The 14829-nt window shown below is 37.9% G+C and overlaps 1 protein-coding gene across 1 annotated transcript in view; it reads left to right on the top strand.

Annotated features, from left to right (window-relative positions):
• Positions 1–5501: 5501 nt before the first annotated feature.
• Positions 5502–14829, top strand: part of LOC113232431 — a 21122-nt gene continuing 11794 nt past the window's right edge. Inside the window, exons 1-7 of the mRNA XM_026467155.1 lie at positions 5502–5650; positions 7461–7522; positions 7987–8218; positions 8600–8817; positions 12546–12708; positions 12880–13266; positions 13338–13369. Coding sequence (XP_026322940.1) covers positions 5587–5650; positions 7461–7522; positions 7987–8218; positions 8600–8817; positions 12546–12708; positions 12880–13266; positions 13338–13369 — 1158 coding nt within the window. The 5' untranslated portion in view covers positions 5502–5586. The remainder of the gene's footprint in view (positions 5651–7460; positions 7523–7986; positions 8219–8599; positions 8818–12545; positions 12709–12879; positions 13267–13337; positions 13370–14829) is intronic.

Here is a 14829-nt window from a genome sequence, read left to right as displayed (position 1 = left end):
GGAGATGACAAAACGTTCTATTTATTTTAAATTTCTTATTAAAGGTGTTAATTTGGACGCACTACTTTAAAAATAGGTAAAAGCCAGTGCGTGAATATAAAGGAAATGCGAGGAGAAATCAGCCTGCAAAATTTGTATATGCATTTTTTTTTCATTTCAGTTACTTTGTGCGATACGAATTTGAGCAAGTAAGGCGACGCTATGTCCAATATTAATGCAAACCACCCTATTCTCAACTTTAGTTACAAATTAATTGAACTACCTTATTTTTTATAGTTATAGATGTAAGTTAATAGTGTTTGATAATAAGTTATAAATAAGTGTTTGTGAGTATAAATATATACTATATATATATATATATATATATATATATATATATATATATATATATATATATATAGTGAGTGTAAATAAGTGTTTGCTAATAGTGTTCCTTTAATACTAAGCTACGACAAACGCCCATGTCTAATGAAAAGCAAAAAAAACGACGTCATTTTTGCATTGGCGATCCAATTAAAAAGTTTGCACTGGTTTTGTTCGTTCGATTTCCAATCCCGTAGCGACACGTGCTCGTTAACGGCAGGCAATGAAAATGTATGAAAAACGGAGTTTATTAAAACATGAAATATTTCACCATGTATCCCCGTATACATCAAAAAGTACATAATGTGTAAAGTGATTTAGGCCCAGACAATATTATTCCTAGTAGCAGTAGAACTCGTCCAGGGGAGAGCCACCATACCTATTTCTGCCGCCAAGCAGTAATGTGCGTGTAATCGTTACAAATAATGTTCAATTTCGTTTACTCACTACAACGGGGTGATGGAAAATATGTGACGGACCACATCACGTGACAAAACCTGCGTGACGCGAAAAGTCAACCACTCGTACTGGTCGCCTTGGCAGATTACCCGCTGGATTGGAATGGATTTGTATGGTAACTGTATTACAGTGACACTAAGCGAGCTTCTGTCTGAGATTCACTTAAGGGTGCCAGCTAAGCATTTACGTAACGAGTTACTAGTTCATTTACCTGTCGGTTTACAAAATTACAAACGAAATTCGTTTATATGGCGTGCGCGCAATAATTTTCACAAAGTTTCTGCTCTTTACAATTTTGATTTGTTTAACACAAACTGTGAGTACGTTAAGAAGGTACTATGTATAGGAAATGAAACTATTTTTCCGGATTTAAGTCGCGTATATTTGTTTTTTCAAACAAACCGACGTTTCGGGCCCTTTACAGGTCCCATGGTCACGGTTGACTGAGGTGGTACAGTCATCAACGAGTTATGTCTAATATTAATGCAAACCACCCCATTTTTTCACTATAGTTACAAAAGTTATTAATTAAATACCTTATTTTTGATTTTACAAAGAAACATTCCAATTTATACTACATTACGAGTACGTTTTACAAATGATTTTATTGAATGAATTTTTACGAAGTTCAATTTATTATTAATAAATAATAGAAATTAGAATAAATGAAACATATTAATTAGTTCTGCAGTCTTATGTCTTATGTTCGGGATTTTTCATCAGAGGAAATACAGGATCTCAAACTGGTGGTACGGAGAAACCATCTTCCGTTTTTTGTTTTTTTCTTTTTTTTTATAGTGACTCAGCAAAATGACTACACCGCGTCTGATGGAAAGTGCGAATACAGTCCAGAGATGAGAGTAACGGATGGAAAACACAAATATCTTCACTCCGTCACTATCATTTTGCCGGTCTGGCCAAATGCTTCTACACACTATGTTTGAAGGACCCGATGTTATAGAGGGGAGGGAATACATGCGCCGGGAGTTGGTTCCACAATTTGATTGTTCGGCATAAAAACGAATTGCCAAACTTTTTAGTGCGGGACGGTATTGAACTGACCGTCCAACTGTGGCAACGCAGTCCGGCACGGGTGGTCCGCTGATGGAAAGGAGAATGATGGTAAGGTTGAATAACTCTTCAGAGCACTCACCGTGGTGCAGGCGATAGAATATGCTAAGAGACGCTATATCTCTGCGAAGCTGTAACGACTCCGCATGCTCAGTTACATGAGGATCGTTGACAACACGGAAGGCGTAGCGCTGCAGTCCATCTAGGGCATCGAGCAAGTACTTGGCAGAGCCGTCCCAAAGGTGCGAACAGTACTTTATGCTGCTTCGGACCTGAGCTTTATACAACAGGTATCGCAGCTCTAAAGTAAAAAATCGGAGTAAAAAATCGGTGCACCTTGTTCAGGATGCCAAGCTTGCGCGACGCGGTACAGATGACGCTCTCGATATACTCTGTTGTAATTAGGACGTTTTTTAATTTCAATGGCCTCTCGCAGGATCCTGGGTAGATAACGGACTTCTTTTGCAAGAACCTGGGGTTTGTCAAACTACATTAATAATAATAATAATAATAATAATATGATTTATTTTCTCAAAAAACACAAAGGTACAACTTAAACATTATAACTAACAATTACATAATCGGCCTTTGTGAGAGACTGGAGTCCGTACTAGGTTACTAGACCTGTATTACAGATCACCAGGCACTCACCCAACAGAACATTCCAACCAGAATATAATCAAAATAAAAGTGATTGAGAAAAAAAGGCAAAAGGGTTTTGTTAGATTATAAATATATAGTTACTGGCACAACTGCACACGAAGTGAAAATTATGGCATATACTTAAATGGTACACAAACAAATGTAACAAATCAAAATTATGAAGCCAAGTTATGTGATGTAGATGTATGTGTATATGTGTGTATATGTGTGTGAGTATGTGTGTGTGAACGCACGCGAGAGAACGCGCTACCAAGATTTAACTGAGAACGGTAAGAAGACTTTCAGTCATAGAATAGTCAAGTCGTAACAACCAATTCGACACTACATGTTTGCAATCAAATCTGCAAAGCCCATAAATAACTAGTGAATGGTTTATTTTGTTATACAAGAACCCACTCAAAAAACAAAAGAATCGCTGAGCAAAACTACTGCTAGCGGCAAAAGGTGGATAAACATGATGCTGTCGACGTACAATAGCGAAAGATGTTGGATTGAAAACCACAAGGGAATGCGCTTTTAGAATTGTGTGTAGAATGAAGAGCTGCCTAACCGTTAAAACCTCGCAATTTTTGAAAAGGTTAGTAGTGGGGAACATAAAAGGTAGCTTCCAACCCACTTTCAGAATCGTACGTTGATCACATTCCAATTTTAAAAGGAGAGTTTTCGCAGCTCCACCCCAAGCGGTGATACAATACACGAGCAGTGACTGACATAGGGCTAAATAAACAGTTTTGATGATGAAAGGTTCAGCGACGTGTCGTAGTTTTTTAAAAACGAAAATTAATTTACGAATCCTTGAGGAGAGTGCAATGATCTGAGGCTTAAAAGTCAGAGTACCGTCAATCAGAACACCAAGGTACTTAACGCAGTTAGTGCACAGAATATTGGGGCAATCACAGTCAAGTGTGACAGGAGAACTACAACGATGGGCAATAATGCGGTGGGTAATAGGATCAGGTCGAGTGGCCATAGTTTTAGTAAAAGAGATTAGATTGCATTTATCAATGTTTAATGTAAGAACGTTAGACTTTAACCAGTTTGACACGGCATCAAAACCCGACTGAGCGTGTCGGAAAGCTTCGGTCCAAGAGTTAGCATGAAAAACTAAGGCAGTGTCATCAGCATACGCAAATACTCTACCATTGGTTAACGGGAGCCGACAGAGGGCGTCGATGTAAACCAGGAACAGTGATGGACCGAGGATACTTCCCTTACATTGAATGTGTAGGTTGACCCATGACATGCTCTCAGATTGCAGACTTGTTGACGCGACGGTGTTTGACATCAGCTGTATGTTCTTTGACGCGGGTTCAAATAATTCGCTTCGTTTGTCTAATATAAGAGAGACCGCAGTCACAGTCAAGCTTGTAAACTCCTGCCTCTTGTGAGAAATCTTCCTCAGGGGCTTGAAATAGGTCTTGATAGATGCACGCCTGAGGACTCTTCCGATCTTATCTGCAACACCTCACACGTAAGGTAAAATGGCTGATCCTCTCTCGACTGTGACTGCAATGGGCTCTCCGGTATCTCCCGTTTCAAAATGCAGTAGAGTTAGTAATTAGTAGCAGTAGAGCTCCTGGTAAAAGGTTCATCCAGAGAAGTACAGCCGCCTTACCTATTCTGCCGTCTAGCGGTAATGTGCGCATTACTGCGTTCTAGTTTTGATGGGTAAGGGTGCTGGTGAAATTACAGGCATTTGGACTTTACAACTTATGTCTCAGGGTGACGAGCGTAGTAGCACTGGCACTGCAACTGTCATAGGTAGGCGTGTCGCTTACTATCAGGCGTATGACTTGTTCATACCGTTGCTTGATATCATAAAAAAGAACCATATAAACGTCCAGTACATTTTAATTAAAATATCGCATTCAAATTTACGCTATACACCTGTATAGCGCTAAATTTATCACAGTTATTTAGTTTAGTTATTATTTATAACAGTATCTTTACTGAAGTACTTTAAATTTGTGGATAGGATATTTTGCTTCATAGAGTCATTATTTTATTTTTAAAAGTACCTAAGTAATACCAGAGATTACTTAATAGTGACTACGTAACAGATACATCACTCTCATACAAAACCGAAATGGGACACCAGGCGCTCACTACGAGGAAAAAGGAGCTTAGAGAGGTGAAAAGACAATGTCAAGTAAAAAGTTTCATTCGCATCATGCTTCTTTTAATTTGATCGACTACTACTTATTTGGCAATAATTGTTTCGTATGGATATTGGACGGAGAACAAGAATGGACCCCCTGTCCCGTGGCAATGTGAATTGAGACAAACACGCGCGCCCATGTAGAATGAAGAAGAAAAATGGTGCTTCCACCTAGCAAATAAAACCTGCATGCACGTTGGTTTATATCAGTTATTATTTTTGTCAATCGCCCGTATCGAATGCTTATAAGATAACATTTTTAACTCATTCAGTGACTTGTACTTATTCCTACGAAGAGGCATTTATTACTTCTTAGAACACTAACATTATAAAATTCTTTTTAGTCAGGACAAATATAAAAAACAAAAACATCGTAAATAAAATAAATTGCCTAGAAAAAAGTTAAAATTGAATTCGAAATAGGAATTCAAAAATAGAAATTCGGTTTTTGAAGCCAGATACTTTAAAAACTGAATAGAACTTAAATATACTCCCGGACGCATACTTCGTGCCACCTCGCATTTTTGTCGTAGAGGGCTAGAACACAAAAATAGTATTATTATCGAAGAAAAAGTTTTCCCCGGTTTTGCAAATCCAAATTCCCAACGAGGACTTATAGAAAAGACTTTTAGTATACTAGTTTCAAAATTACGTAATACTTTTTGATCAATGAAACATTGTTTAAGCTTAGGGCACTTAATACTGAAAATGCGTGGTGGCTCGAATCATGTGTCCGGGAGTGTATATTCCATTCACTTTACATTAAAATACCCTCAAGCAGACGGCCACTTCGTATTTTGTATTAAAAATTGCAATAGTGCCTAAATTCGCGGACATAATTTATGCTTACAAAGTGTAAAAGAAATTAAAAAATGTTTTCGAAAAAATCATGTTACAATTTTAATGCTATTGTCTTATTTGCCTGTTTGTTCAAACGTAAGTGCTTTTCAATTACTCATTTTGTTATGCTTTATCGAGAGAAGATTTCGTCTGCAGTTGGCCCGTGTTTGATTTCCTACGCTGAACCGTTACAAATAATGTGAAATTTCGTTTACTCGCTATAACGGTGACAGGAAATATGTGACGACAACCACATCACGCAACGAAACCTGCGTGACGTGAAAAGTTCCAACCCGTGTGCCAGGCCAGCTTGGCGGATTACCAGTTGGATTAAACTGGATTTATGTGGTTTGATACTGTATTACGGGACACTAAACAAGCCCATATCTTCTACCAAGTTTTGATTCTTGTGCCCTACCTACGTAACCTTTTGGTTATACAAGAAGGTCACGGGAAGTTATCCGGTTTTCTTTTGGTTCTCAATAATAATAATATGATACCGGAGCTGTTTGCTCTCTCGCCTCCTACTGTGCATTGCACAACTAGCAGTTGCCACCACTAGGCCGTTGACACTAACATCAACTACCAAATTCCCGCTATCGACATGCTCACGTCACGACGCCTAAGCGTCTCACCAATTCCCAAATTCCTATGCATCTGGATGGATCGGAGGATATCTAGCTTGTAAAGGCACTAAACAGCCCCATACTTTTCTACATTAGTGTTGATTATAGTGACCCTCCCTACCGACGCTTAGAGTATACGAGAAGGGCACTGTAACCTGTACGCACACAAGAACCTTATAAGTTCAGGTTCTGACCCCAGATCAGCGAGTGTACAGGGTTGTCACAGACCACTGTCACTTGACTTCATCCAGTTCTTCGAGAAGCTAGTAACCCGGGTGAGCCGCCACGAGTGCACGTACAGTACCCCCACATTTTCCAGCTAGATACCGGAGCTGTAGGTACACTCACTTCCCGTTGCGCGTTGCACAACTAGCGGTTGCCACCGCTAGGCCGTCGACTCTCGGTCCACTACCAAATCTCCTCATTGGTGGCGCATGGCTTAGTTCCCAAATTCCTACGCGACTGGAGCGATCGGAAGATGTCTAGCTCATCCTCTATTAGCTCTCCGGGCTAGTGCCGGAGATGCCAAGTGGCAGTGGCCTGCAACAATGTCCGGACATAGCCACCGACTTAAAGGGCAACTCACGTGACCCGCGCGTCTCATCGCCTCAGGCCCTCAACTAGACCGCTACTAAGAAGCGCTAGCTACACGCAGGGCGAAAGACCCGGTCACACACTACCGGGGTAGACGAACGTGTTCATCCCTGTAGCTAACCACAAATCCCGACGAGTCCATACCCAAATCCGGGTCCGCCAGAGATGCCCATGAAGACGTATAACTAGCGAAGGGCTTGGCCCGGACGCCCGCCGAACCCTGGTCTTGCTGTCGAGTCAGTAGTCTCTCCGGAAAACCCTGTCTCAGGTCGATAAATAGGGACATAAGGCAATAAACAGTGATAATGATAGCACATGCAGTAGAATTAGTAGTTACTGGTAGTAAAGGTCCTTGTGAAAGATTTCATCTAGGGAAGTACTACCGTCGTAACTATTAACCTCGAAGCAGTAATATGAGCATAGTGCGTTCGGGTTTTGAAAAATAAAAGTGCTGGTGAAACTACAGGCACGTGTTACTTGACAATTAGGCACTTGTTCGTCCCGTAACTTGATATTTTAAAAAAAAGTATGCCATTTCAAGGTTTCTAATTCTATCCCAGAGATGAGTCTTTTGAGTCTCGAGTTTTCAGTTTACCCAAATTATTGCTTACTTTGGCAGTTTGATAGTCCATTTAATTTTCAATCAGCACAAAAAATAAATCCTTATTAACCATTATTGCTTTTAGAAAACTTGAGCGAACGCAGGATTTCTGGTGGTCAAGTAGTAGAAGGTGACAGAAGGTACATGGTGAGGATTAATTAATATAACCCTACTATTAAAGAATCTAAATCTGGGATTTATAACACGAACTTTAACTTAACTTTTTTTAACTTGACTTCGAATACGCAAAAATGGCGAGCTAAGCGACTTTATCGTAATTAACGAACAATGCCTAAGTCTAACTATGCCTAAGCAAGAAAGAAATAAAACTCAGTTTAATTTAATTTTTTGCTTAAACTTAACCTGCACGACCTATTCAGTTCAATTAAATAATAATGTAGCAACCCTACGCTTCCAGCAAAGCGACGATGCGCCGAACAGGCGGGAGTTGCACTACGTGCTTTATTATACTATGGTTCAGGGATTCGAACAAAAGTCCTTAAACGTCATCGGATCAAAATAATGTAGTAAGACCAAATTCTACTTGAAGGAGAACAGCACTGAGCAGTAGGATTATATACATGGGTTATTAAAGTACAATTACATTGCAGGTATACTTCCTCAAATCAAACCTAAGTTTACCAGATGAACAAGGCGGATGGACGTGTGGTGGTGCCATTGTCACTAAGCTACACATTCTCACTTCTGCAGCTTGTCTTTCTACTTTTGAATACATCTATGCTATAGCTGGTTACCGTCGTTACGTGAACGCAGACCTTATTGACATGGACACATGCACTAGCAAGAGGAAGAAAAAAGTTGTCAAGACTTGTGTACCGGACTGTGAGTCGCTTTTCATCCTTTAGACGAAGCTTTAGACATTTTTAGACGTAACGATTATTGTTCTGCATCTCGCGCACGGGGGGACGGGTTAGTTGGCGCTCCCTACGACCCCGCTTCTATCTGTTGCAGCAAACCAAATAGGTCGTGACTCAGAACAAATTTTTAAAAATAAGGATCGGTTAGTATACAATGTATATGACAGTTCCATCGTATCCTTAACTACAACTTATGTGTCCAGGCAGCGCTGCTGGAGAGCTGGTTCAACAAATACGGGCATATAATAATTAAATGTTCAATTTATCCACAGGTCTCTCATCAATGCTGCCCTCTGTCGCTCGTACCTACCATAGTGGATATAAACATTTTTTTTTTAATTTTCAGCGTATCAAATGGATCATACTAATGTCCAGTCATGGGCAAATGTACACGATATTGGCTTAGCAGTCGTAGAAAGTCCTTATGACTTCAATGATGATACTTATATGATAGATTGTTCATACGCACCTGGACTTATAGCAATCAATTTTGGACGCTACGCCCAGGCTATTGGTAATGACGTAGTAGAGTTAGGATGGGGTGATTCTTCGCATTTCAAAATGGTAAGACTTTGGATCTATTTTGCAAGCTACAATTGGCCATGAGACGTTTATTCTCATATTTGCAACTCTTCTTTGTTTTACACAATTTGGCTTTCAGAGCGCTGAACATTTTCAGAACTATCCATTTTTGTTCAATCTGACACCAAGTGACGAGACGACCAAGTCGTGGGCCTGGTGGTAAGCGAGACGCCTGTCTATAACAATTGCAGTGCCACTCAGAGTTTTACATCGCAAAAGATTGGAGTGGGGCTGCCACTGCGCCCATCACCATGAGACATAAGTTGACAAGTCCCATGTGGCTGTAATTTCACCAGCACCACAGCTCACGTTACTGCTTGGCGGCAGAAATAGATAAGGTAGCAGTATTTCCCTGAATGAACTCTTTCACAAGCTCTACTACCACTAAAAGTAAGTTATGTATTATATGTAGGTAAATATTTAGGGGTTAAAGTATGAAATTGCCGATTTGTACTGAAAATCTAAATTGTTTATTTTTTAAATTTTTAACAAATTTATTTGATCAAAATAGTTGCCATTATTATCTATACATTACTGCCATCTAATGGGAAGGTTATTAATGCCTTTGCGATAGAACTCCGACGATCTAGACTGCACAAACTGTGTGAAAGCATTTTGTACTGCCTCCTGGGAAGAAAACTTCTTGTCACGTAGATAATTGTCCAAATCACGAAAAAAATGGTAGTCCGTTGGAGCAAGGTCTGGTGAATACGGAGGATGACGAATGGTTTCTAACTGCAGTTCCTGAAGGGTCAAAATGGTTTCTCGTGCTGTGTGAGGTCTCGCGTTGTCGTGGAGCAATAATGGTGAAGATCGATTCATGAGTCGGGGCTGTTTTACTGCTAGTTTTGTCAACATGGTTCGGAGTTCGGCACAATAGACATCTGCCGTTATTGCTTGACCAGATCGGAGAAAACTATAGTGAATAACACCATGCTGAGACCACCAAACAGTTACCATTACCTTTTTATTGGTAAGTTTTGCTTTAGGACACTGTTGTGGCATTTGACCTGGGGTCAGCCATTGCATTTTTCTTTTCCGGTTATCATAAAGAATCCACTTTTCATCACATGTTACAATTCGATCCAATATTCCTTCATTTCTGTACCGGTTCAACAAGGCAACACAAGTTTCAACACGCGTTTCTTTCTGCAGATCAGTCAAATCATGAGGCACCCATTTTTCGTATTTTTTTATTTTATTGATTTGACGCAAGTGAGTCAATATTGTGGGTAAGGTAACGTTAAACCATGCCGCTAATTCCTGGGTAGTTTGACTAGGATCGGCTTCCACTATCTCTCTTAATTCATCGTTATTCACCTGTGTGGGCGGTCTTCCTCGTGGCTCGTTCTTTAAGTCGAAATTTCCATCACGAAAGCGTTTAAACCAAAATCGCACGGTGCGTTCATTAGTAGACCCCTCTCCAAACGCAGCATTGATATTGCGGGCTGTTTCTGCCGCGTTAGTTCCGCGTCGGAACTCGTATTCAAAAATCACTCGAATTTTCGCAGTATCCATCTTTCTTGTCTAAATTGAATAACAAAAACAATTGAAAGTCGATATTCAAATGTTTCAAATTTAAAAAAAAATCACAGAAACCATTTGAAAAAAGTTTCATGCGAAAACCTCAAACCATGAAGATTCTATGAAAATTCAAAGAACCTATTGCAATAAAACGGCAATTTCATACTTTAACCCCTAATATATTGTATCTACATAATTATTTGTAAACTTTGATCCTATCTGTTTATTCTTCATTTGCCATGTTATGTACCGCCTGCTTATAATTATTCTAAGCCCAACTTACCTGTACAGAACGCCTAATGGCGTTTATCGTCTACAGTTAATCCTCGCTAAGGGAACTGCAATAGGGTGATAGTGTCTCATAGAACGAGTAGGTACAGTAAACGAAATATCACCCAATAAGTCAAAGCTGTCATCATTACCATTTATAATGTTTAGAATATACGCATTATCAACGATTTTTTGGCGAATATTTAGAGGTAATAGATTTAGATCCTTATGTATGTATGCATATGTGTGTGGAAAAGTTCAAAATGTCGAAGCTACTGTAAGTAGTTCCTGATACGTCAAGAAATGACAAACCTCTACAAGGATGCTAACAGGACTCTCCAGGCTACACTAGAACCTACAACCTATAGTACATGCTTGACGGTAATGATCATATTATTGCTTGGTAGCAGTTATAGGTAAGGTGGCAGTACTTTCCTGGACGATTTATTTCACAAGGAACTCTGCTACTCAAATATTAATAATTTGTAAGTATTAATATTATGTTGTCTGATGCTGATTTCCACAACCCGTGTTTTAAAAGGACTGAATAGGTATTGTCACTATGTTTCCCTCCACCGAAAAGCTCATGGTAAATTTCAAATTACATTTCGCACTTAAATTTTCCCGGGTATCACATAAGTTATTTAAAACCATTTAAAATAGAATAGAACTACAGAAATGAGAAAATAATATTTAACAGAAGAATTACACAATACAACATAAAAATCATTATAATTATTAATACAGAAATGGAACATTCAGAAAAAATTCTTTCGACCCGGCCGGATTCGAATCGACGTTTTCTAGCATGCCGTGCCAGAAGCTATACCAACTAAGCCACGCAAATGTGCTTGCGTCGTATCTTTGTATTGGTTTTTTCAACGACTTTTTAGCCGTAGCGCCAATAATACCTTTATAGTTATCAGCCCCAGCTACAGATGTTACGCTATTCATTGTATTTTAAATTTTCATTGAATTGATATTCATTTATTATAACAAACTAGTGGAGTAATATCACATAAAAATAATTGAATATCAATCAATTCAATAAAAATTTAAAACATAAAAATTAACTAAATAAAAAAAATCTATTTGATGCGTGTGTGACAGATACGAGCTCAGGGAAATGTTAAAATCAGTTTGCACTAATTTCAACCCTGATTTCCAGCCCGACCTGACCATTGGCAGCTCTACGTAGTCGATCAAACACACAAAACGCAAACAATATGTCGGAAAAAAAGTTTCCCGGGTATCTGAAAGAGCGTTTCAGCTTCCTCAGGTCTCAGGACAAGCCTTGTCGCTTTCTCATTAGGTCCCATTTAGCTTTTCCGTCCATCAATTCCGGTTTCGTGGCCAGACTTTAGATTGCACTTCCTAAGAAAGTAAATCAGTATCTATTTTCATAATGAAAGCAAAGGGAATTTTTTATCCACTAATCCATCCATTTCAGTAGCAGTAGAGCTTGTGAAAGAGTTCGTCTCGGGAAGTATTGCCACCTTAACCATTTCTGCCGCCAAGCGTAATATGAGCATTACTCGGTTTTGAAGGGTAGGGTGCTGGTGAAATTACAGGCACATGGGACTTGTCTACTTATGTCTATATATATAACTTATACTCACATTTTTGCGATTTGAAGCTCTGAGTGGCACTGCAACTGTTATGGATAGGCGTGTAGCCTACTACCAGAAATCGTCCGTCCGGTCAATTGATATTTATCGTATATAACGCCTAACGCGATTTGTGCTATTTTGTGTGTAATAAAGTTTAAATAAGTAAAACAATATTAACAGTTGTGTTTGTTTTGCGAAAATAAGCCCAAAAAAATTACAAGATCAAAATCTAAGAATCCTCCATCCTTCTTCCCAAGTTTCCTAATTTGTACTCACTCCGAAAGTAACTAACTTTATTTTCACTAGCCATACCATCTTATGGACCACAATGAAGAGTTTTTACGCGAAGCATCCACTGTAATAGTGAGTAATACAGTATGCCAAAAGAATTTTTATCATTTGATTAACGAAACAGGTTTAAATGAAAAATTTATTTGCACTATGGGAAAAGGAGCCGTTGATTCGGAAGGTAGGTATTACAATTATTTATTGTATATAAACACAATTAAAATTATTTTTTCAAGTATAAAATCAAATTATATTTGTTTCAAAAGTTCGTTTCTAAACTCTAGTCAAGAAACCAAATAGGAATATGATACGTAAGCGAAATCAAATTTATGATATTTTTTCTGGTTTACAGGTAATTTATTAGAATATGATGAACTGTTAATGGGTTGCTCCATAAACGACAATAATTCTACAACTGACATCACAACATTGAACACAACAATAGCAACAAATACTACTACTACTACAACTAAAAAAAAATTATTAAAGATAAATGACTACATGGAAACAACACTTCCTCAATATACACCAATTTTATCAACGCCTGATGAAAGTACGCTATTTGAAACCACAACTCCTTTTCAATCAAATACATATTATTATGGCGATTATTCTTCACATTTAAGACATAAACCGGACAATCATGATTCCTCCTACGATAATGATGATGATAAACTTGAAAAGGAAAAAGTAAGGACCGTGAAATCTTATGATTATTATGATATTATGGATAAGAAAGGTAAATTTATTCTCATTTATTGTAAAAATATGTGTTAAAATATGCAGTATAAATTATAACCTATTTTACAGCATCAAACCTCGCGTCGACGATACACCAAAGTGTAAGTTTTTTTATCATAATGTAGATAACTATTTGAAAAGGTAGATGGTAAATGAAGCTAAACAATAAACCTAGACTTTGCCGTAAAATACGAGAAAAAATTTGTCGACTGATCACACTTCACATATTATCGGAACATAGAGGTATAATGCGATTGCAGGATTTCATAGAGGTCTACATACACATTTACACGATGCATAATACACATACTCGTTCACATAGAATAAAAGCGGTTACACATGGCGACTTTTAACAACGATGCATCAGCGATGCAATCGCTCGATCGAACTAACTCGTATAATTGAACTGGACAACTGCACTAATAGGAGTAAAGGGTCTCTGCTGCTCACGTAGAATACTGGAACCGAACACTCCGAACTTGTTTCTATTGTTCTAATGTGACGTAGGACCAACAAACCCAAGCCATATTACAATTAAACAAGAAGTTCAACTTCCGCTTATTCGGTGCGTCAATGCCTACACTTTGTTCGTAACATGGACTAGAATTTAACAGTGTTATTTGGACTCCACATTACGAAGTATACATCAAACGTTTGGAAAGTGTTCAAAAACGCTTTCTGTATCACTTGGCATATGGCGATTATAGGGCTAAGAGATTTCCGGGGTACTCACATAGACAGAAGCATTACAATTTGACTTCTTTGGTCAACCGCAGAAAGAGATTTGATTTAATATTCCTAACATAAACTTGTTATCGGTTCGTTAGATTACCCTGAGTTATTGAATATGTTGCTATTCAATTACTCCTTGTAGGTTGCCCAGGAAAAGCGCTTACAACTTTTTTGCCGTACCAGGTTCAAAAACGAACCTCGGTCATTTCACTCTTTTGCCAAGGCTCTGCAGTACGTATAACTCGCTTTCCAAATCACATGATTTGGACATTGGTCTTGGGTTAAACAGTTACAAAAGAAGGCTGGGTGATATTATAAATACATAAATTACATTTCAATTATTTTTATAGTACTTCGTAAATTCTCTCAAATTTATATTTTAATGTTTTGAATTTTTAAAACCGTTTGTGTGTATCGATTTTATAAGTAGATAGATTAATTATATATTCGCATAATTTAAAACAACAAGAATTTTATTAATATTTCTTAGCATATTGTTGTCATTGCATGCTGTGATGTTCCTTAAGTGTAGAAGCACTTAATTTTAAGCTATTATGTTCGATATTTAATGTGTAGTGTTTTCTATGTGGAATGTCCTTAATAAATAAATAAATGAATGAAATAATGAATGAATAAATGAATGAATAAATAAATGAATAAATGAATGAACAAATTAATGAACAAATTAATGAACATATGAATGAACAAACGAACGAATAAACGAATGAATAAACGAATGAATAAGTGAATGAATAAACGAATGAATAAGTGAATGAATAAACGAATGAATAAATGAATGAATAAATGAATGAATAAATGAATGAATAAA

Source organism: Hyposmocoma kahamanoa, unplaced genomic scaffold, assembly GCF_003589595.1.
Source record: "Hyposmocoma kahamanoa isolate Upper Pololo Valley unplaced genomic scaffold, ASM358959v1 76, whole genome shotgun sequence".
In the NCBI taxonomy this organism is placed as follows: Eukaryota; Metazoa; Arthropoda; class Insecta; order Lepidoptera; family Cosmopterigidae; genus Hyposmocoma; species Hyposmocoma kahamanoa.
The sequence above is the reverse complement of the archived record's forward strand: the minus strand, read 5'-3'. Positions and strand labels throughout refer to the sequence as shown.